This window comes from Octopus sinensis, linkage group LG1 (assembly GCF_006345805.1).
Source record: "Octopus sinensis linkage group LG1, ASM634580v1, whole genome shotgun sequence".
NCBI classification, from domain to species: Eukaryota; Metazoa; Mollusca; class Cephalopoda; order Octopoda; family Octopodidae; genus Octopus; species Octopus sinensis.
Genome location: NC_042997.1, coordinates 23,417,672 through 23,442,726, shown reverse-complemented (window position 1 = coordinate 23,442,726; position 25,055 = coordinate 23,417,672). Strand labels below are relative to the sequence as shown.

Here is a 25,055-nt window from a genome sequence, read left to right as displayed (position 1 = left end):
ACCATGAAATGAGCAGATTTACTGAATAAAAGCTGTAGTAGTTGTCTAGCCCCAGTCAATCCTGATCAAAGATGTCCAGCCATGAGTATTTCATTGTTTCCCCAGAAACTGTGCACAGAAAATCATATCATTGATTATGTTCTTTTCTGAGATAGTAGGGTATCCTTTTAGGAGGATTTTGTTGCTATTCCTAGCAGATAGAAAGATTCTAGAAGATATTCTTTGTTGGCTTAAAACTGTTACATTTCAATTAGAAAGTAAAAATGCAATCACAAGAGTAACAGCTTTGTCATAGGATCTATTTTTCAGATTCGACACAGAATCATTTGTGTGTATGTACGTTTATAAGAGAGAGAGAGAGAGAGAGAGAGAGAGAGAGAGAGAGAGAGAGAGAGAGAGAGAGAGAGAGAGAGAATATGTCCAGTGTGCAGGTGTCACTTGTTGCTGCTGTTGGGTCCCTGGTTACCATTGAACAAGCAGATCTAAGATATTTCAACAATTACCATCCCATCTATTTAACATTATCTTATGAGGAGGATTTGGCAGTTATTTCTAGCAGGTCGAGTGACCATGTAGAAGTTTCATTTGTTGACTGGAAGAGGGTATTAGTTTATTAACGTATTCTGTTATACTGACAAAAGGGCGGATATCTTTGAATAGTCGACCCTCTCTCAATGCCATACCCAATAGGAAAATGTACGGAAATCGGAAGGACAAAAGTGTTCTGTTGTAGAAATCATCGGAATTCGAATGTGTGTGTGTGTGTGTGTGTGTGTGCGTGCCATTGTTTAGTTTTATATCAAGATTTCTTACCAATAGAGAAAGAGCCGGTTTCTAACCTAGATCCAAGGCTCCGTCATAGGGATTTCAACATTAACAACAGAGTATTTTTGTTTGTATGTATGTATGTATGTATGTATGTATGCAGATTTGTATGTTTTGCTTTATGTATGCATTATCATGCATATAGTTGGTATGTAGGAAGGTAGGTAGATATGTATGTATGAATGTATAACGTTCGATAAAGAGATGGAGTGCACATTTGAGACCTCCGTCCACAGTAATATTATAAACGAAATGAAAAAAAAAACAACAAAAAAAAACTACCCTTTTCATCTTCTTTAAGGTATGGGGGGACTTCGAGAAATAGTTATACTAAAACTCCAACGTCGAAGGTTTGAGTTAAAGTCTGCGCACATACTCGTATTTCAACCAGAGTACAAGAAATTAATTTACGCGCAAAAGGTTACTTGTTGAAATGGTTAAACTAAAGCGTTACACCATTCAAAAAAACAAAAAAAAATGTGTGTAATAGGTGTAAAACAACTTCCTCTGAACGAATATGAAAAAAAAAAAAATGCGCGCACGCGAAAGGGGAGTGATGGAGAGGCCTCGGAAAATTCACATCGGGAATTTCCGAAAGCGTCTGAGGGGCTGACCCGGGCACCAAAACAAACAAAAAATAGTGTAATATGTGTAAAACAACTTGAAATTAATATAGAAATTACTAATTCTACATATTATGTTGCGCACAAAGACTACTAAAGATTAGTGAGCATAGCAGGATTTGAACGTAGAGCAGAGCGGTACGAACTACTAAACTAGATACAAAACATCCAGTTCCGAGCACTGTTGCACATTCTCTCTCTCTCTCTCTCTCTCTCTTTCTCTTTCTCTCTCATATGCACCAGACTTCAGAGTTATAGAAGAGTAAACATGAGATAACACGACGTTCATACAAGGAAATAAGCAACACATGATAAATAAAAATGAAATTACATCAGCAAAAATCGAAATTAGGTTTAAGACTCAGCTCGCACTGAATACGTTCTTTTTTCTATAGCGTTAAACTTTTTGTCATAAGATATGTTTACTTTTTTTTTTACTTAAAAGACAAAAAAAAAAAAGATACAATTGCCATGTGACAATCAAATTAATCAAGCGTGTATTTATAGCGAGTAGAGGCCACCGTAAACGCGTCTCTCTCTATAAAGGGAGTGACACTGATTGGCCAGAGGAAAGTAAAGTCGGTGCAGCTTCATCAGAACGAGGCTGGTCGTCAGCTAGGCTCCAAATTAGAATTTTCCTCGAAAATGGCAGGATTAGAACAAGACTTAACGTGTTCTATGTGTTTTGAACTATTTACTAATCCAAAAGCGCTTCCATGTCTACATACTTTTTGCCAAGATTGTTTACACCAATATATAATGAACAAGGAGGATTGTGTTCGGCAAACAGGTCATTTAACATGTCCAATTTGCCGTTCATGTTGCAAACCCCCTGAACCAATAGATCCTGACCCTGGAAAATGGGCCCAATCGTTTTCTAGTAATCATCTTATTACAAGCCTTTTAGACAGATATGCTGCTCAACGAAATCATCAGCCTGAAACTTCTGATAATCTCAAAGACGTTACTGAAGTGGTTTGTTCATGCACTAAGAACCCAGCTGTTCGATGGTGTGAACAATGTTCCTATCCTCTCTGCAATGTTTGTGAATCCGAACACGATAAATACCATGTTATTGTCGATATGACATCTAAGCACGTAAACAGTACTTCAGGTGCTGAATCAAAACTGGAAAATTCATGTCCTAAACATCCAGGTAAATATAATTGTATTGGTTTTTTAAAAATTTTATTTAACATTATTCATCTGTAACCTTTTTATATACTTACACCCACTAATAAATTAAATAGACGATAAATTTAGCTTAAAACTTGCTCATTTTAATGTATGCTTATTATATATATATTCCTTGTAGATAAGCCCCCAAAATACAATATTCATATTTTAATTCTACATTTAAATTTCAACAGCTTGGCCTGCTTGCTTTCCCCCCTCCTGGGGTCTGCAAAACTAGTATCACTGAAATTAATTACTCATTGCAATGTGTTGGGGGTCGAAATCGGGCGACACTTGCCTACAAATGAAAGGTTTTATATGCCTTGGAAAGAAATCGATATTTGATGCTCTATACAAATAATCCTTATTGTTGCTAAACTCATTTTGTATTAAATTAACTGAATAAGGAAAAACCAGCAATGGCATATTTTTTTATTCAGTTTTCCCACATTGGATATTATTATATAAACGAATGTTGCAACAATTAACGCAGTGCTCTCTCTCTCTCTTTTAATTTCAATTTCAGCGAAACTTAAAATATTTCTCGTGTCTTAACTAATGTTTTTAAAAACCATATTTGAAGTTCTTTTTCAACTCAGAGCTACTTCTTCGGTGTTACTTGTAATAAATATTCTGTTGGTATTCTATAAATACACAAAAAATATATGGAATCAATTCCACTACATCAAGCGTGTATCGTAAAAACATAAACACACTGTATATATAACATTATTTATTGGTGTGTCCGTGTGTCCGTCTGTGCCTGCTCCTGTATTTAGACATTCGTTCAATGTTGTTAGCATAGTTCTGTTTAAAAGGCATCTCTTTATAAAGTGAAAACCCCCACCACTAGTTTCAACAATATTGGATAATGCATTAACAGGAATTTGTTCTTCAACAGGCGTGACCACTATGTATAGTTTACAGCAATGTTTCGCTAAAATGGACACGTTGTCATATTACCATCTAGTTTCGTTTTACTCTCCTCTGATGAATTCAATCAAGTTGTTCCGAATGACCGTGAAAATTGTAAAAACGACGAGATTATTATTCCTTTATTTTAAAAATGATTCATCGCTCCCTAAGAAAGTCTGCCTTTTTTTTTTTTGCGGGAGACGAAATCCTTTTTTTCGTATCGATTAAATTCGTCAGTAACAGTGGATCGTTTGGCAATGATTTTGATATTCTGCTTGTAATTTGTTCGACATGTATAAACTGTCCCGTGACATAAAATGATACAATAAGAAACTCGATAAGACGTATTTTTCTTTTTGATTTATTTACATCTTTTTCCATTCATTTCTGTGTTAGAAAATAATATAATTTTGCTAATATCATTACTTCAATTGAATACACATTAAAAAAAAATATCCAGATAGCTTGTTTTTTCTGTAGTTTGACAGTTTCTGTGTCCCGTTTTTACCGTTTTCACCACACATATACAGATATGCGCCTACACACATATATATATCTTTGTCTCGCTACTCCGAGTTGTCCTTCATTCTTGTGAAGTGGAAAGTGCTTGTGGATTTATAGTTTGTGGGGATCACTTTGGTTTTGTTTGTATGTTGTTTTTTTCTTCTTCATAGGTAATTAGGTTTAGATAATGCTTAGATATTCGTTTCTAATTTTGGGAGGTTCTGTGGCGTATATATATATAAGTTTTTAGTAAATAGTGTTACGTGGTTGATTTTAAGATGTAATACGGATCATTTATAATCGATTGAACTAATTTCTATTTTAGAGAAAAGTGTTTCAGTTAGATGAGGAAATCCTATAACATCGGAATAATTTTGAGAATAAGATATTGAATGAACGATAACGCAATAAAAGGCTTATATATAATTTCACCTTTAAATAAAATCACTAAAAAATTAGAAAATTTATCTGAATAGTCACCATGTAAAAAGTACGTGTTGATAAACTAACAAGGAACATTTCGCAATGGCAAAATTTATTGCTTCCATGCCATTCACAGAAAATTGTAGTGAAATGTTTTGGGGGCTCTTTCACTTGTCCGTGTAACTACTGGGATTCTGAAAAGAATGTACCTGAAGAATACAGGATTACTTGAAATTTGTATCTAATAATACAATGATTTATAATAATAAATGATTGCATAATATTCTTGTTTTACTATATATGTAGAGTTGTGTGTATTAAAATATAACTAGATCAAGCCTCGTGAATAAAATCGATAGGGTATAATAAGGGAAATAATCCCTAAATTTTATATCAATATCAATATATCAACAAATTTAGGAATATACTGTTTTTCCTTATTTGCCATTAGTAGTGCAACAATTTCTGTCTTTTCCTTTATTGTGGTGTGTGCACACGCGCTTTTATAGATATCCTCTTCAGTAAATCTAATCTATGATTTTATACGGGAAATGGGAAACCGAGGGGCTTAACCAGGTAAGAGAACTACTGATTTAGATAAAGGGAGATTGGTGGCAAGGGTGTAATCTTACATTTCAAATGTCAGAATTTCTAAATTATGCTATCAGTTTTTATGTGCTGGTTAGAATCAGTTTTTTTTTTTTTTAAGAAATTGTGGATCAGCATTTTCATTAATGGGTTCGTAGCAACTCTATTCTTCTAATACCTCTAATTACATATTTATATACATTTTTTTGGTATTTGTTTTGCAATATTGAGGTTCGTTTTGTCAATAAAAAAAGAAACTCACTAATTACGTTTTGCTTCATTTTATTATCATCATCATCATCATAATCATTCGTTGATTAGGTAAGTTGTAAACTGATAGACATAAGTAAAATCTAACCAGTGCACGAGGTTTATTGGCAAAATGACCCTCCCAAGATTTTCTATTAGTGTTCTGTTAGCATCCCCTACCCGCAAAAAAACCCTCTAAAAGGGAAACTGCTGCTATGTTCCTAGCTTTAAAGGAAGCTGCTAGTTACAAACGTTTTTGTTTCTTTCTTGCTTTGTTTTGATATCCTCTTGCTCGTCTTTTTGAAAATGCTAATAGACCCATTTGATACCAACCCGGCTCTGGCTCTGAGTACAAATATCTTGTTTTCATAAGTTTTGAATGAAAATCTTCCACCAAACCTTAGTTACAATTTATATTCCTAACACTAGCTGAATGATAACTAAGTTATTTTACTAAATTCTTTGTTATATTTAAAGTAATTGAAAGAAACACAGCATCTCAAAATAGATACAGTAACGAAAGGGTTAAAACTGAAATAAATACAAAAGGTGAAATATTTTAAAATTATACCAAATAAGGTTTGATGGAATACTTTTTATGTTTTTAAGGCCAAACCAACTTTGGTATAATTATGTCAAGCTTCACAATTTTGGATAATTTACTTGATAGATACTGGTGTACCTGATTTGGTCCTATGCTCAAGCAAACTGATACAAATTAACTTTCCAACCATGTGGTTTTGAGTTCAATCCCATGGCATGACACCTTGGACAAATGCCTTTTACTCTTGCCTTGAGTAAAACAAAGCCTTGTGAGTGTATTTGAAAGATGGAAACTGAGAGAAGCCTGGTGTATATATGCATGATGTGTGTGCTCTTGACTCCTTGTCTTAACATCACATGCTAGTTGTAAATAAACATCACTATCATACAAACGGTGCCATTCATTTGTAATTTTCCTAGAAATATCTGATTGTGTTTAGAGGACTAGGGAGAAATGTTACCTTACTTCAAAATAAGTGATAAGGAAGGACGTCTACCTAAGTGAATTTCATCCCACCCACGTGTGCATTGTAAAGTTTATGCATATAATCATCAATGACAATGATTATATTCTTTCACTTGTTTCAGTCATTTGACTGTGGCCATGCTGGAGCACTACCTTTTAAAGAGTTTTAGTTGAAGAAATCAGTCCCAGGACTGATTCTTTGTAAGCCAAGTACTTATTCTATCAGTCTCTTGTGCCAAACTGCTAAGTTATAGGGACATAAACATACCAGCATCAGTTGTCAAGCAATGTCAGGGGAGACAAATATATACATAAACATATATATATACAACGGGCTTCTTTCAGTTTCCGTCTACCAATTCTACTCTCAAGGCTTTGGTCAGCCTGAGGCTATAGTAAAAGATACTTATCCAAGGTACCACGCAATAGGACTGAACCTGGAACCATGTGGTTGAGAAGCAAGCTTCTTACTACATACCCATGCTATGTACATAAGATTTTTTTTTTATTGTATTCAGTGTTTTATAAATTTTCTTCATTTGAAAATTTGAGCTTTAGTTACATCATGACTTTAGAACAAGTTTTCAAGTTATTGTTGGCACATGTCATGTGTAAAGATCAACATGAAGCTCAATTCTTTTTACTCTGTTAAATTTAGCTGGAAATTTGCAATTATGAAATATAAAAAAGAAAAAAAGTTAAATGATTTTAAACATCTTGCTTTGCTAGCCATTAAATTCTGGTTTTTAGTTTAATATATTTCTTTACTACCCACAAGGAGCTAAACACAGAGGGGACAAACAAGGATAGACAAACGGATTAGGTCGATTACATCGCTGCCAGTGCGTAACTGGTACTTAATTTATCGACCCCGAAAGGATGAAAGGCAAAGTCAACCTCGGCGGAATTTGAACTCGGAACGCCACGCATTTCGTCCGGCGTGCTAACGTTTCTGCCAGCTCGCCGCCTTCTTTTTAGTTTAATAATACTTCTAATAAAGGTGCAAAGCCAGATTTTGGGTTGGGGGATTGAGTAAATAAACCCTTAGTATTTTACTGGTACTTATTTTAATGACCTGAAATGAAAGGCAAAGTTGATCTCGGCAGCATTTAAACTCGGAATGCAAGACCCATTTTTTAAAAAATAGGTTTACTACCATCATGACTTTTAACGGAAAATTATTTAGTCTGGCCTGATACTGACAACATAAATTAGATGGTTTTTGTTGTTTAGCGCCTACTTAATCCAGGTTGAAGATCTGTTCTAAAGCATTGCAACTATGAACATCTTGTCTTTAGATCTTACAGTCCTATGTAGAACTGTAATATCTAAAGTACCTGTCTTTATATAGGACTATGAAGTGTGATTTAGGAGTGATTTAGCTTATATTTTAAAGCTGGTCAAATAACCATGTAGAGACCTTGTTAGTTTTACTGTATTTTCTATTCATTTCTTTAATGCTGCTTTGTGAAAACTGTCACAATATTCACTGCTTATGTTCTTGTTTGAAGCCCTGAGCAAGCTTATGATCAAAGGTGTGCTGACTATGACTATTTTGATTTCTTTTTTTTTCAAAGGCCTAGTATAACTAGCACCACTTTATCCAGTATATTCCTCCTTTTTTAAAAAAGAGGTTTAATTAGTGGGTTGATTGACTACATAGATACTTCCCCAGGTCAATAGAATAACAATGTATGACCTACAGATCTCTCTTCTTACTTATCTCATGTATCCCCCACCTGAGTCAATTTCTGAACTCCCATGTAGTCCATTACTGCTTTCAGCCAAGACAAGCAAGGTGAACTCTCATAGTGTAACAGTTGGTCTTTCTATGCCCTCATTGTTCGTGGTTTGCACTCCAGAACATTGCTTGGTGCCAGTGAGATTATTGATGTTTATTTTTGTATCCAAGTGTTTTCTTTTGTCTTGATTCAGCAGAAGAGTGTTTTAGAATACTGTTACAGTCAGACTCAGTAGCATTAGAACTGTAAAATATTGAAAATTTTATCCCTATTAAAGAAAAAGTAACTCTTAAGAATAAAAGTTAACTGAAAAATATAAATCCCAAATTTTCTATCATCTTGTTCTTTGAAACAAAACTGCTTCTGTGAGAATCCCCTGTCGTAGCTTTTAAGTCTGGTTTGATTATTTTCAGTGCAGAAAATAGTCAAATTATGTGTAATTGGAAAGTTTAATCTATTATATTACACTTAGTTAGAACAAGTGCCTTTTTATCAACTAACGTCAGCAACCGAATAACTGCTTCTGACTGACCCCTTGGCTCTGACACCCACAGACCACCTACATAATGAAGCAAAAATATGAAAATTGAAGACAATCTGGATATGCAAAGGGCACAGTTTGTTGTGCAATAAGCTTCAACCTTCATTGTCCCTGCCAGGAAAAAAAAATCTTCAAATACCCATATGTATATATGACACTTCAGAATACTATATCAGTATTCTGAACTTTGATTTCACCCTTTCAGGGTCAATAAAATAAGTACCAGTTGGCTTTGTGTCAAAATTAGAAAGAAACATTTTACAGTATAATTTTTCTTTCATTTAATGTAATGAAGCAGATCTTAAAGGATTAACTCTTTAACCAGTTTCAGCCTGAAAGCTGCGGTCATGCTGGAGCTAGGTGTTCAGTCATTTAGTTTTATGAAGTACTTTACATTTTTTAAATTGGGCAGCTAAGATATTAATCTTCTTTTGTAGTGTTTTTATAGTTCATTTCTTTTGTCCCTTTTTCAGTCTTTTGATATAAACAGCCTCTTTAAATTTTGTAAGCTTAATTTGTGTTTGTAACTTCCATAAATAATATAAAATAGAAGGCTTCACAATTCACCATGTCTATATATATATTGGGTCATCCCATAAATAATTCTGTTTTTTTAAATACTTCTTTTACTTTTCAAAATTAAGATAAACAAAGTTCTTTTTTAATCTAAAATATACTCTCCTTCATTTTCTACAATGCTCTTCAATCTATCTGGTAGACTTGCAAGGCCCCTCTTTCAAAATTCACTTGCGCATGACAAAAAATACTCCTCCATTACTGTTCTGACCTCGTCTACAGAATTCATATTTTTTTCTGTCCAAATGATTTTGAAGACTGTGGAATAAATGATAATCAGATGGAGCAATGTTTTGCTTTACGAGTTCAATAAAGGCAATAGAAAGTGCAAGGAATATTAATGCAATATATGGGGGATTGAATAATAAGTGTAAGCCAGTGTCAACGGTGGTTTGAGAAATTCCGAGCTGGATACTACAGCCTAGAAGACGAGCCTTGTCCTGGAAGATATATAGAGCTCAATGGGGACATCCTGCAAACCCTGGTGGAACAAAATCCCATCATAACTTTTGAGGAACTAGCAGAGCTGCTTGGATTTGGTCGTTCAACCATTCGACATCTGCATGTCATCAGAAAAGTCAGCTAATTGGGTCAATGGGTTCCTTACAAACTTTCTGAGTAATCGCACACAGAGAGTGAATGTGTGTTCTTCTTCGTTGTCATGTCTAGCAAATGAACGTTTTTTGGATCAAATAGTGACAGGTTATGAGAAATGGGTTTTCTATAAAAGTGTCAAGCACCAAGTGAGACCATGGCCCATAGCCTATACCCACTTATGAAAAGCTGACGTGGCTGATGACAGTACCGCCTGATTGGCACTTGTGACAGTGGAATGTTAAAAGCACATCTGAGCGCAATCGATGCCAGGGTCACGGATTGGCTCCCGGGCACATGAAAAGCACCATTTGAGTGTGATCGTTGCCTAACAGGCATGTGAAAAACAACATTCGAGCATGATTGTTGCCTGTGCTGGCAGACTGGTTCCCATGCAGGTAGCACGTAAAAAAACACCTTTTGAGTGTGGTTGTTGCCAGAACCACCTGACTGGCCCTTGTGCCAATGTCACGTAAAAGACCCACTACACTCTTGGAGTGGTTGGTGTTAGGAACAACATCCAGCTATAGAAACTTTGCCAGATCAGATTGAGCCTAGTGCAGCCTCTGGTTCACCAGTCCTCAGTCAAACCGTCCAACCCATGCCAGCAAGGAAAGCGGATGTTAAATGATGAGATATATATATATATATATATAAGTGTTTTCAAATAGTATAATGTATATATGATTAGCCTAAGAGAGGTGTTTGTTGGAGTTGGTAGTACTAAAAATTGAGAAGTTGAAGTCAAAGGTCTCATATACCAACTATACTGTCCTGATGGGTATTGTCTGAAGAGCAGGAGATTATGTATAATATTGGTTATATGTTTATTCCGCTGAGTCTTACTTTAAGAAGTCTTTATTGTTACATTAAAAAATAGCTATCAGTATTGAGTTGAAAATATTTAAATTTTCACTAAACCTACAATTTGGTTTAATCCTACTAATTTAAAATTAGTTTCTCTAATACAGTAAAATGAAATTGTAATTTCACTCAAGTGATTTTCCTGATGATACTACAAAAACATTGGCTTCATTATTTATCGACATCATAGGGAAAGTGTCAAAAAAAAACTTTAGCATTGGCTTGCAATCTTTTTTCCACATTGCATTGCAAAGTAAGTTAACTTTTCAGTAATGAACTAAGAACTGTCCACGTTCTAGATGATATGTTGTGGGCACCAAAGTTAACAAGTATGTTAATGCAGTATTGTAGGAATTAGGTTGCTAATGCAATGGTAACAATGAGTAATTGTCCAGTCAGATATAAACTTAATGCAGTAACCATAACAATTTTGACAATTGGGATAGAGCTGTAATGTAAAAGTAGTTTCTGTTACGAAATTTCTTGAGGAGGTTGTGCTGCATACATGCATGCCTTGCATATTCAGTTCATAATTGCGTGGCAAAATGCACTGTGTTGCCCCTGGCTTATTATAAATGTGTAGCATAGGCAGGTTATATATTTTGTGGCCTAACAATTATAGACTAAATATTTTTATTCATTATCAGACTTATCTAGAAGACTTTATTTTGGGTGGCTTGGCATAGCTTGTTTTTGAATTTGTTTTCCCTTGGTGTGTGTGTGAATTGTTGGTATCTTCAACAATGTTAGGAGTGTATTTCTCTGTGTCACCAACAGTTTATTAACTGGCCTTACTTAAGATCTATGAAAGAATCTGCTAAACAGTTGTCTCTCAAAGATCCTGTTTCATTTATTTTAATGTATTCTGTTCAAACCAAATAATCTATACATTGTTGCATACCTTGTATCAGGGCTGTCTTAAATCCTGGTCAAACTGGGTAGTTGCCCAGGACCCAATTCTGATCTATGTATGCTGTTGCTGACTAGGGCCCAGTACATTCATTTGCCCAGAGGCCTACAATGCTGCCAAGGCAGCTCTGCCTTCATCATCATCATCATCATCATCATTTAGCGTCCGTTTTCCATGCTAGCATGGGTTGGACGGTTCAACTGGGGTCTGGGGAGCCCGAAGGCTGCACCAGGCCAGTCAGATCTGGCAGTGTTTCTACAGCTGGATGCCCTTCCTAACGCCAACCACTCCGAGAGTGTAGTGGGTGATTTTATGTGCCACCGACACAGGTGCCAGACGAGGCTGGCGAACGGCCACGCTCGGATGGTGTTTTTTTATGTGCCACCGACACAGGTGCCAGACGAGGCTGGCAGACGGCCACGCTCGGATGGTGTTTTTATGTGCCACCGACACAGGTGCCAGATGAGGCTGGCAGGTGCCAGACGAGGCTGGCAGACGGCCACGCTCGGATGGTGTTTTTATGTGCCACCGACACAGGTGCCAGATGAGGCTGGCGGACGGCCACGATCGGATGGTGTTTGTTACGTCCCCAAAGCACGGAGGCCAGTCTATGCGGTACTGGCTACGGCCACGTTCGGATGATTTTCTTGTGTGCCACCGGCACTGGTACCACAAAGATACAAATTCCATTATGCTCATCTATTTTGATTTGTTTTGATTTGATTTGATTTTCACTTGCCTCAACAGGTCTTCACAAGTGTCACTTGCCTCAACAGGTCTTCACAAGTGTCACAAGAAGGAAGGTATGCACAGGTGGACTGTCTACGTCGCCGGGTCTTCGGATGGTGTCTTTATGTGCCACCGACACAGGTGCCAGATGTGGCTGGCGAACGGCCACGATCGGATGGTTTTCTTGTGTGCCACCGGTACTGGAACACAAAGATACAAATTCCATTGATGTTCATCTATTTTGATTTGGTTTGATTTTCACTTGCCTCAACAGGTCTTCACAAGTGTCACGCGTGTCACACACTTGCCTCAACAGGTCTCCACAAGTGTCACACACTTGCCTCTGCCTCAACAGGTCTTCACAAGTGTCACACACTTGCCTCTGCCTCAACAGGTCTTCACAAGTGTCATAAGAGGGAAGGTATGCACAGGTGGACTGACTACGTCGCCGGGTCTTTGGATGGTGTTTTTATGTGCCACCGACACAGGTGCCAGGTGAGGCTGGCGAACGGCCACGATCAGATGGTGTTTGTTGTGCCCACAGCACGGAGGCCAGTCGATGCGGTACCAGCTACGGCCACTTCGGATGGTTTTCTTGTGTGCCACCGGTACTGGAACCACAAAGATACAAATTCCATTGATATTCATCTATTTTGATTTGGTTTGATTTTCACTTGCCTCAACAGGTCTGTGTATGAAAATTGAATTAATCTTTGGAATATCTTTTTCAGCCCTAAATTTTGGTGTTCATTTACACCAACACCTAAAATGTTAGTATGTGTTTAATGCTTTAATAAGGCAGCTAGTATAATTGAAATATTTGACTGTTCATTTAACAGCTACAACTCAAGCTTGCTTGACTTGTTAGAAATAGCAACCAATTCTACATCGTACCAAATCCTGCCATCTTAAAGCTGTGTATCTTCAATAATGTAGTCTTAGATACAGTACCTAAAGAGGTGGGTTGGTCTTGACTTATAGCTAAACAGCTATTACAGCTCAATTGTTATTCAAATTTTATACCACCATCCCACTGCCCATGATTTCCACTAGCTGTAGGCCCCTCCATTCTCTCTCACATCAGCACACACTCTCCATGCTCTAACATATCTACTCGACCCCACTCCCAGCCACTCCATTTTCTCTCACCATCACTTGTTATTGTCATGTCTTCCCCATCTGTAAACATTTTTCCTCACACTTTATGGAACATCCCCATCACACTCTTATCCCTGCTGTACTACTTATACTCCTCCTCACTGTTCCCTGTAAATAGCCCCTAATACATCTCTAACACCATCTATTTCTCTCTCTCTCTCTCCACCTTCCCTATCTTACTGGGATAGCCAGATATTTTCTCCGACAGCCACTTTCCTCTCTTAGCTGAGAGGTTTTCGTCTTCCAAGCTACTTGGTGACCCTGCTGGTGCCACATAAAAAGTACCCAGTACACTCTCTGAGTGGTTGGTGTTAGGAAGGGCAACCAGCTGTAGAAACCATACCAAAACAGACAGATGGAGCCTGGTGTAGCTCTCTGGTTTACCAGTTGCTGTCAAACTGTCCAACCAATGCTAGTATGGAAAACGGATGTTAAATGATGATGATGGAGTTACCTGAACAATATTTTGAATAAATAAAATTCCTGTTTTAAATTAAAGACTGGTTTGCAATGTTATAATTTTGCTTGCTTAACTCAATTGGCCACTTTTTCTTAATCATTTTATGTTTAGTTTCATTTGAATCTAGTCTTGAAATAGTAGATATTATCAGCTCTTGCATACATATGGTATTTTTCACAGCCTTGCTGTACTTAAACATAGAACTGTATTCTTTGCAGAGATAACAGCTGACATTAGTATATTCTTTAAAAAGTTAATCTACTGGGGGTTTTAATTGGCAGTTATCTTCCAAATTCATTGTATGTTGTATCTTCTTTCAAGTAACTAGCGCATGGAAATACTCACAGTAACTTCTAGCCTATTTTACGTCAGTTGGAATTTATTCTTAAAAATTTGAAATGATTTTCACTACATGAGCATATAATGTGATTTGAAGAAAACTTTACACTGTTTGGAGAAATAATTTGAAGGTTATATTAAATTGACATCAGATTGTTGGAAATAAAAAGGCTTTCTACTCAAAACAATAGAATTCTTATTCTTTATCTTTCACTTGTTTCATTCATTAGAATGTGGCCATGCTGGGGTACTGCCTTGAAAAGTTTTATTTGAACAGATTGACTCCAGTTCTCATTTTTTAAATTTGGGTAGTTCTGTCTGTTTTGTCAAACTGCTAAGTTATGAAGATGTGAAGAAACTAACACTAGTTAGGTGGAGAGAAGGACAAACACAGACACAAATACATACATAGATATATATATTACGAGCTTCCACACAGTTTCCATCTACTAAATCCACTCACAAGGCATTGGTTAGCCTGATGCTATATTAGAAAACACTTGCTTGAGCTGCTATGCAGTGGGACTGAACTTGAAACCATGTGGTTACAAAGCAAGCTACTTAACCATGCAGCCATGCTAGTATCTCATCACCTTTTATCAATTTCTAAGAAATTATCTGCTTTTAAAGAATTTTAATTTTACCAGTTCGAAATATTGCATTTATTTAATGATTAAATATGAGATAGTATTCAAATAAGTTTCCATTTAAAACACCTATTCCCAAAGCCTTTCAAATATTTAAATTTAACAGAACTTTTTAACATAAAAAAATATCACAAATTGTTTAACCCTTTCATTACCAATCCGGCTGAAACCGGCTCTGGTTCTGAATACAAATGTCTTGTTTTCATAAGTTTTCAATTAAAATCTTCCACCAAACCTTAATCACAATTTATGTTCCTAACACTAGCTGAATGATAACTAAGTTATTTTACTAAATACTTTGTTATATTTAAAGTAATTGAAAGAATCGCAGAGCATCTCAAAATAAATACAGTAACGAAAGGGTTAAACTAATCTAATTTTAAGATTTAGATAGTTATCCACTTTGCTTACACTAGTCATAATATCATTACCGACAAACTATGTTTTTGTTTATGAGTGCTATTTTTATATCAGACCTAATTACTTGTATGGGAGGACTCCTACTGTTGGAGAAAACCTCTTCAAACTGAAAGGATATAATACAGGATTAGATATTTAAAATTTTGAAGATTTGAATCTGAAAATGATGTGTGGACATGTTAATTTATGATTGTAATTATTACACATTAACACTCAAATCTATCTTATTTCTTAAAGTTCTGTTTTTAAAAGGAAAAGATAGCTAATAATGTGTTGTAAATGACCTGTTTAGAGTAGATAAATTTAGAAACTAGATAAACCATGTTGTTGTAGGAGTGTTAATTTGTATTTTTGATTGAAAATATGCAGGTCACACTTATTAACAACACTATTATGATAAAGAATTGCAAAACACTAAAATGTTATCTTTAATCATTTTGTGACTCACCCATGCTAGCATGGGAAATGGAGATTTAAATGATGATGATGGTTTCTGATGGAACATAGTGGCATTGTGTTTCAATTAACTGCTTAAATTTGAACGGGGTTTAGTAAAAGCAAAATAAAAAAAGTGTTCCTTGCATATAAATTATGATAAATTGCATTTTATATATAAACCTTCTAAAATAGAGCATTTTGTATTATTTTATATATGGCTTCAGTGGTGTTGATATTAAGTGTTAAACATTTTTTATTATATAACAACTGCAATAAAAATGTTTGAATTCTTTAATGTATAGTTTCTAATAAAATATCTGAAGGTGCTAATTTTGCATTATTTCATCTTGGATTTTATTTACTGTAGTTATCTTCCACTGCATAGTTATTGTACTTTTCTTACCAATCACATAACATTCCTGTAGCAATACATCCAGTATATATTGATATTTATTTTAAAATTCATCTTTACTTTGCTTTCACCAGTTTAATATATATGTAGTAGATCATACTCTTCTCTATCTATTCCAGTTTCTATAAATCTTTGTACCATCACTGCCTACACACTATCTCGCTTCTCATATAGCACTTATTTATTATTATTATTATTATTATCATCTCAGGTTGACTATGATCATGTAAACTTACATTGAAAAGCATTCCAGCTATGACTTTTTTTTTTTTTTTTTTTTTTTTTTTGCATATTCAGGGTCAAATTACCTAATATTTTCTTTACTTTTTAAGATACTACTATAGTGTCATTTGGAAATTTGGCTACTATTTTTAGTAGATAGACCAACTATGTAAAGCCTCACTTGGTTTGGCCTTTGCTTTGTTTATGATACATGTAGTTGTCAAAATGTATTTAACCCTTTTGATACCAACCCGGCTGAAACCGGCTCTGGCTCTGAGTACAAATGTCTTGTTTTCATAAGTTTCGAATTAAAATTTTCCACCAAATCTTAGTCACAATTTATGTTCCTAACACTAGCTGAGTGATAACTAAGTTATTTTAATAAACGCTTTGTTATATTTAAAGTAATTGAAAGAAACGCAGAGCATCTCAAAATAAATACAGTAATGAAAGGGTTAACTCTAAACTAGCTGTTACTATGTCACAAATTCCACCTCCAGCATTATTATGTTAGTTACTATTTTTTTCAAGCCATTTGAACTGATAATACATATTTTGTGTATTTTGACTAAAATGTAAATGGTGTGTAGAACAGTAATTTTACATATCAATCCTATTCTGCTTGTTTTATGTGCACACACACACTTTTGGTATGGCTATTTTCAGTTGGAGCATAATAAATGATAATGATATAAACTTAGAATTAACTTGTCTAAGTGGGTACATACACACAGAGGCATGTGTGCTGTAATTTTATTTCTTTTTCATTTATTTCTCTTGATAGTTGTATTAATATTTTTTGTTTTTTAATTTCAGATAAAAATCAAAATTTGTACTGCTTGAAATGTAGTGCATTTTGCTGTGATAGGTGTGCATCTGTAGACCATGAATATTGTGAAAAAGTTTATCCCTTGAAATTAGCTGTCGAAAACAAATTGCAGTTGGGTCAAGTTTATAACTCCATCTTGAGTCTCCAAAAGGACAATATAAATTATCTACGAGAGCTTATCACAAAGAAACTGGACAAGAACAAAAGCCATGGGGACAATCTTAAGCAAGGAATTCAGTCAATTCGGATTCGTGTCAACAAGCTCCTTTTGGAGCAGGAAGAAAAACTTCTGGATCAAGTACACACTAACTCCCTGATTAAGATAAATTTATTGAAAAAAATACAAGAAGATTGTGATAATAGTATTGAAATGTTAAATACAAAGGTTGAGGTGATAAATAGTGCCTTATCAGTGAAAAATTCCCAAGAAAGGGAATTCTTAAAGATTTGGGATGATGTTTCAAGTTTTATGACCAAAAACACCTCTCAGCATAGAGAAATAAAAACTAAGTTGGAAAATATTCATATTTCTGATCTTCATTTTGAACCAGGAGCTGCTGTGTGTGACATTCTCCGCCACACTTCAAATCTTGGTAAGCTTACTGATTCCATTCAGTCTGACATTTTTACTCATGAAGTATTCTCTCCAACGAGAAAGCATTCAAGCACGCGGCGATTGTCTTTTAGGTACAGTACAAACCTTTTAATGGATTCTGAGCTTAGTGTTCATCTGACTGGTATATGTGTAACTGCACAGGATTCTGTTGTAGTCAGTGATTACACAAACAGGAAGCTGAAAATGATTACTAAAGATAACCATTTAACTTGCTGTGAGCTGATGTCTGGCCCCTACGGAATCGATTACATAGCCAGTCTGTCCGAAGTAGTTGTTACGCTTCCAGATATTTTGAAAATTGCATTTGTTTCTGAAACAATGAACCTTAAAAAACAACTAAGTGTTGCCAAGGCATATTGGGCAGTGGCCTATGATGAATCTAAAATGACTCTAGTATGTTGTTCTTCAAATCCACCTGCTATAGATATTTTGTATGATGGAGTTCTGATCAAAACAATTGGGTTTGAAAATGAACGCAGACCACTGTTTTGTGAACCTGAATATATAACCGTCAGTTGTCATCAAAAATTTATTGTTTCAGATTGGAAAAAAAAAAGTTTATTTTGTTGTGATAAATCTGGTAGGGTTTCTTCAGCCTTTATTGGTGACTATGGTGTCAACCAGTTACAGTGTCCTTTAGGTGTTACTCTAGATGCAGATGGTTTTATCTATTTAGCAGATAAAGATAGCAATAGAATTTATAAATTTACCCCAGAAATGACATTTGATAGTATTTATCTTTCAGATGAGGATGAAATTGAACAACCTGTTTCACTGGCTTTTAACTCTGTAGGTCAACTTTTTGTCATTGAAATTCCTGGTCTGTTGAAATTTTATGGCTAGAATTTACACCCTTGCAAATTATTGGCTGATCACTCAAATCTTTTTGATTGATTACTTAATAATATATGAAAATGAATCATTAATTACCTGCAATCCACTTAAATTTTTTTTTTCCTATTGGCAAGAAAATTAGTTGTATGTGCATCAAATGTCTCTCTCTAGTCATTGTGGAACATGTTCAAATTTGAAACATCAGTTGTTATGATAAACATATCCTAGTCTTTTGTGGATTATTTCATTAGCAGAACCAGTACAAATTTGCATATTCTTTACCACTTCATCAGTAGTTACCCATCTGTTCAACAGAACCTTATTATGGACGCATTCAATATGTTTATGATCAGTACAGGATGTGGTTGGAAAACCGGTTCCTTGCTGGATTACACATATGACCATATTTTAATTTTCAATCCATTTGTAGATGGTCCATAGCAGTAAACACAGTTCCTGTATTGAAAGCATTTGGTGGATTTTGACTCTTTATGCACCTTCATCTCACAGAAAACAGATCACTGAATACTGTTCTTTTGCAAACCAAACAGAAAGCATAGTGGTTATGATTAAGGTCATAATGACTGAAGACCACATCTAGTGATGCCATCATTGTTTGAACATCCACTTTTCCATCCTTGCATGTATCAAACAAAATCTGTTGAGGTGGACTGTCTGCAGTCAGATGCCTTCACCTGTTTCCAAGTAAGGTAATATTTCCTTATGGCAAGGCATGTTTTCACAAAAGATTAGAGGCAAGTGGCATTGCTTGCATAATGGTGATCTTGTTTACAACTATGACATCATGTCAAGACAAGGAGACATACATACATACACACACACATGATGGGGTTTCTTTCAGTTTCTGTTTACCAGAGCCATTAATGAGGCTTTGGCCAGCCTACATAGCTCTAGCAGAAGATACTTGCCCAAGGTGTTACATTATGAAATGGAACCTGAAACCACAGGGTTGGGACCTCTTAACAACACAACCATGATGTGTGTCTAACTAATTCTCCTCCATCCCTTCCTCCAAAAAGGGAAAAACTTGTAAGTGTATTGTGGTTAATTCATGATTCACTCCTGCATGTCTATAGACTTTTAACTTATTCCTTTTAAAATTTTTTGCTGTTTATTAAAATGTCTGCCCTTTCCTTATACATTCTTTTACATACATGAATTCATAAACATGTTCACATATATACATATGCAATCTGTATTGGTGAATATTCAGACAGATGCATGCGTACAATTCATTAGCCAGTGATCTATTTTCTTTCCTCTGTAAAATTATCAGAAATATGAGATTAAATTTTTTTTTCTTTCATGAATAAGGAAACAATTTTACCAGATAACATTGTCAAGATACCCATTGCTACTTTTGAAAGCATTTTCTTAGTTATGTGTTTAGAAATCTTAGATATTTTATGATCTCTGTATTGTATCCAGATTTAAGACTATTTTGTCAATGGAGAAGGGAAGGGCAAGAGGATAAATATCTTAAATGGCTCCCTGTTTGTGAAATAAATAAATGACCTGTTCGTGCCCAATAAATTCCTAGTAGTGTAGTAGTATGACTGGATTTTCAATTTTGAGGAATTCCTTCATTTTTATGTCCATTTTTTTCCTGCTGTGAAGGATTAGATTTATATATAATAGTGAGGCATTGTTTTACAGCTGAATGCCTTTTGTATCACTAACCCTTACATGTTTTGTGAGAAAGGGGTCTCTTGTCTTCAAAAGTGCAGAGTGAGTGAATAATTTGTGGACAAGGAAATAACATTGTTTGTAGCTCGGCAAAATTTTCAGAGAAGCACAAATGTAAGCATTCACACACACATATGCACACATATATGCATAAATATATATATATATGTATGTATATAGAATGGGCTTTGTACAGTTCTGTCTCCCAAATTCATTCACAAGGCATTAGTCAGCCTACTACTGTGGTAAAAGACACCTTTCCAAGCTGTCATACTGTGTGACTGAACTCAAAATCATGTCTGCAAAGTTAACTTTTTAACCACACAGTCATATTGAAAATAAGATTTCAGTTTTAAAATCTGAATTGCTTTTAAGTAGTTTCTTGAAATCTGTTTGTGAATTATGTTTGTTTCCATTTTTTTATGTTCCAACATCGTGCTCATAAATCTAACCATCATTGTGCAATCTATTGGCACAGTCCATATTTAACCTCTTACATACAATTTGTGTAGTTAACATTTTGTGCCTTATTTTATATTTATAAGAAATATATAGTGAATAAATAAACAGTTACTGTATGTAATTCCTTAGTAAGATGGTGCAATCTCAGACATGAATATTGTGTCCTTCCTCCAAGCTGGGCACATTAGCATTGTATCTACCAGTTTACATGAGAAAATTACTGCTGTTTCTTCTTTAAAGAATAGTTTCAGGGAAAACATTTAGATGTAAAAACATTTGTCCTATTTTATGAAAATATGCATGTTTAGAACCATTGAGAATTTGTGTCGTTTTTATGAAAGAGACAGTATTTAATATGCATTAATTCATATAAATATTTTCATGATTTCAACAGATTTGAACTGAATCCATTTTACGTCCATCAATACTTGATACTCACAGTCAAACAGCTGCTTCCTTAGCTGTACAGCATGTTTAGTTGTGTTCTTCTACACTATTATTTAACCTCTTTCAGTCATTGCACTGCCTTCAAGGGTCCATTTGATCAAATCAACCCCAGTATTTTAAAGTCTACTGCTTATTCTATCAGTCTCTTTTTGCTGATACACTAAGTTATGTGGACATGAACAAATCAATACTGATTGTAAAGTACTGAGACAAACTCAAAGACCCGCACATCTATGCGCACACATATTTGTGTATACTTACACACACAAACACAGAATGGGTTTCTATCCATTTTCCTTCTACCAGATTCACTTTCGAGGTATTATTTGGTGCAAGGCTCTAGTGGAAGGTACTTGTTCAAGGTGTCATGCAGTGGGACCAAATCTGAAACCATCTGGTCGCAAAATGAACTTCTTAACCATACAACCATGCCTATTCTCTTGATATTTTTCAGCAGATATTTTTAAAGATATACAAATGCAGAAGACTGTGCAATTAACTTTTAATACTATGTATTTTTTATTATTTTTCTTATAATTTTGGAGAAATCTTTTAATTTCTACTGCTTAGACTATTGTAAATTTTAAAGCAGTGTTCCTCTTACAATTTGCCATTACATCTAGTTACCAAAGCTCTTATATTCATTCATTGCCTCCATTTCTTTGAAAGTCTATCTTCTGCTTTCTCTTAAGCTTGCATGGGTCTAACTGATTTGTAAAGCTGGACTTCGCATTTGTTCTTATGAGCAAATGCTTTATAGCTAGAATCTCTTAACATCGAACCCCTTTAACAATTATCTACTGGTACCTATCTTCCACAAGAAAAGAAATAATTAAAAGCAATATGTAGTTTTTACATTTTCCCAATGTATGTATGCATAGAAAAATTATTCTATTGTTTTACAGTTACAACCACTCTTTATATATATAGTGAATTGAATATTTATTCCTTGCATATGAGTTTAATTTTAAAACCTTATTTTAAATGGTCACAATTTAAGATTTGATCTCTCTACATAGATAGTAAATGTGGACATTGTACATATAGCATATTAACAAAAAGTATTTGCTCTTTACTCTTCCTTGTCTATAACATATATTGTCCAGCCCATAATAATGGAAAAGTAGACATACGAGTTCTTATCCAGTGTCCACACACATTGTTTTGAATTATTTAAACTTTGCTCAAGATACTGAAAAGTTTTTAAACTCCCGCTAAACACTAATGGATGTGACGACCTTCAACCCAAAACAGTAATGGCAGCCTAAAACTATTTTGTTAAATAGCTTTACAATATCGACCCTTTTGCTATAAAAATATGGGCTGGGAATATTTGCAAATTATCTGGTAATTTTTTTTTCCAATTTTCAAAATATCGGTGTTCAGTATGAAAAATGTCACCCTTGCAATCTTATACTATTACTTCCATCCATTTTTATTTTTATTCCATTTGCAAATTATACATTCCATTCCTCTTCTCTTCCATACCTTCTGTCTTTCACTGAAAACTGCTTCTACAAATCTTCTGAAAAAACTCTGAAAGGAGCAAGTTTATCTTAATTAAAATGTGGCTGAAATTGATTTGTTGGTTTCAGTTTATATGATCACTCGAACATCCTTGCTCTGAAATAACTTATGGTATAAAAAAAAAATAAAATAAAATGAATGATTAAACTATATTCAAAATTATAAACAAAATAATACAAGGTTCCCAGTGATTTTTAGTATTAATAATACATGCCTCATACATTTTCATGTCTATATTTTCATTTATTAAGTTATCTTAATGTTTGAAATTACAAATATACACTTCTATAGGTTTATACATATACATACATATATATATATATATATATATATATATTATATATATATATATATATATATAATTCCTGAATACCTTTTATCCATTCAAAATTAGGATGCATAGTTTATGGCATTGATTGAAATCATATTGTCTGTAGTCTTGTACTTCAACAAACATGTTTCTCTTTGTACATAGAATACATTCAAACCTATTCTTAATGAAGCTTATTTATTTTCCATAAAGTAACCATTCTCTCTGCACACTTCAAACTCTGAATCATCTCATTATATCTTGTCAGAAACTAGATATCATTCCATACTTGGTAGAATTACAAGTTTGTAATTTTTTTAGAAATAATTTTGATATTGACAGAATCCAGTCAGTATAATGGTTTATTACAAATCCATAATTTTTTTAAAATGTTTAACTTTAACATTTGCATTTTTAATGTAGAATGAATATTGCCTATTATCAACAAAATGCAATGGAAAACTATTCCCTCCACAATCATAAATAAATTCTTTCAAGAAAGAATGAAAAAAAAAAAAGTTATAACTGATTCTTAGTCTTTTCACTGAATAATATATTTTTGTCTAAGAATTTAAATTGTAATATTTCTTCATTGTACAACTCATCAATCAATAGTCAAAAAAAAAAAACCCACATAGTTTATCTACTTTCAATGACTTTTATTTTTGGAGCTTATGTTAACATTTACTTGGATAGTTGTTTTTTCATCCTCCCCTCCTAATTTTCAATCTGCATAATTTCTCTTTAATGCTAAATTGTAGTTGCTCATTGTTTCACCCATTCTCTTTATGCTCTAAACATTTTTAAAAATTAATTTTAACAATGTAAAATTATGTCAAACTAACTAAATCTTACTGGATTTATATGAATATCTATATGAGTGTATTAGTTTAGTATTAGTTCTGTGTTAAAGTTGTTGTCCAAATAATTTGACTGTTTGCATCTAGTCCCTGCTAGTTATGTCAACAAAAATGGCCATCAAGATAGGCAGCTTGCTGGCAGAAAACTCAAACTGTTTTGATAAGAGCTACAGTAATACCTGCTCAATTTGCATGTCTTTGTTTTGTGGAGGTAATTTTGGTTCAAAAGATACAATTAAACATTAATAATAATAAAATTATGAAATTCTGCCCAGCATGACTAGATGTAAATTGAGAAGAATCTGGAATGAACTAGTAGAGTCTGCTGTATTTTCATGTTTTGACATCCAGTGTAGCATAGTCATTTGTATATCTTCATCTCACAGTTGGTCTGAAAACAAAATGATTATATTTTCAACTCCACTAAATTATTACAAAAAACAATTTTATTACTTGTCATTAATTGTAATTGTCATTATAACAGTAATTTATGTCATGTTCTGTATTTTTTGTTGTTTTTTTTTCTTAATAAGAATGTTTATATTTGTCAAATTTCCTAATTTGTTCATGTCATATGTAAACAGATTTATCTTGGTGAAGATACATAATGATTTTTTTCCTTTTCACTTCTTCCTATGAAGAGATTATATAAAGTTATAATAAATAACCAACATTTCCATATCAAATGTTCATTTTTTCCTTCTTTGTTTCAATGTAAAATATGCTGTTTTTTCTTCAATTTAAGCTGTAAATTTTAAGACTGCTAGATCCATCCAGACAACTTATAATTTAATTTCTCTGGGGAAGAAGAGTAGCTTGATTATATATTCACACACACGTGTATATCCCCTTTTGCATATTTGTGAACTCCCTACTCATGTACCCTGAGCAGTCCTCTACATCATCATCATCATTTAATGTTTGTTGTCCATACTGGCAAGTAGGAAGGCTGCACCAGACTCCAGTCTGATTTTACATAATGTCTATAGCTGGATGCTGGATGCCCTTTCTAACACCAACCACTCCAAGAGTGTAATGCATGCTTTTAAGTGCTACTGGAATGGTTGTGCCAATAGCATTTACATGACACCAGTATCCG

At 34.3% G+C, this 25,055-nt stretch overlaps 1 protein-coding gene across 1 annotated transcript; it reads left to right on the top strand.

The window, feature by feature from the left end:
• Positions 1 to 1,968: 1,968 nt before the first annotated feature.
• Positions 1,969 to 24,637, top strand: LOC115213440 (E3 ubiquitin-protein ligase Trim36-like). Its single transcript, XM_029782419.2, has 2 exons — positions 1,969 to 2,604; positions 17,181 to 24,637. Exons 1-2 carry the CDS (start codon positions 2,094 to 2,096, stop codon positions 18,650 to 18,652), a joined length of 1,983 nt encoding a protein of 660 aa, XP_029638279.1. The 5' UTR covers positions 1,969 to 2,093; the 3' UTR covers positions 18,653 to 24,637.
• The last annotated feature ends 418 nt before the right edge of the window (positions 24,638 to 25,055 follow it).

Excerpts from the sequence above, each read along its gene's own strand:
- LOC115213440 (XM_029782419.2), top strand. The coding sequence starts at position 2,094 with ATGGCAGGATTAGAACAAGACTTAACGTGTTCTATGTGTTTTGAACTA. Across the intron at positions 2,605-17,180 it reads TTCATGTCCTAAACATCCAG|ATAAAAATCAAAATTTGTAC; the intron begins GTAAATATAATT and ends TTTTAATTTCAG.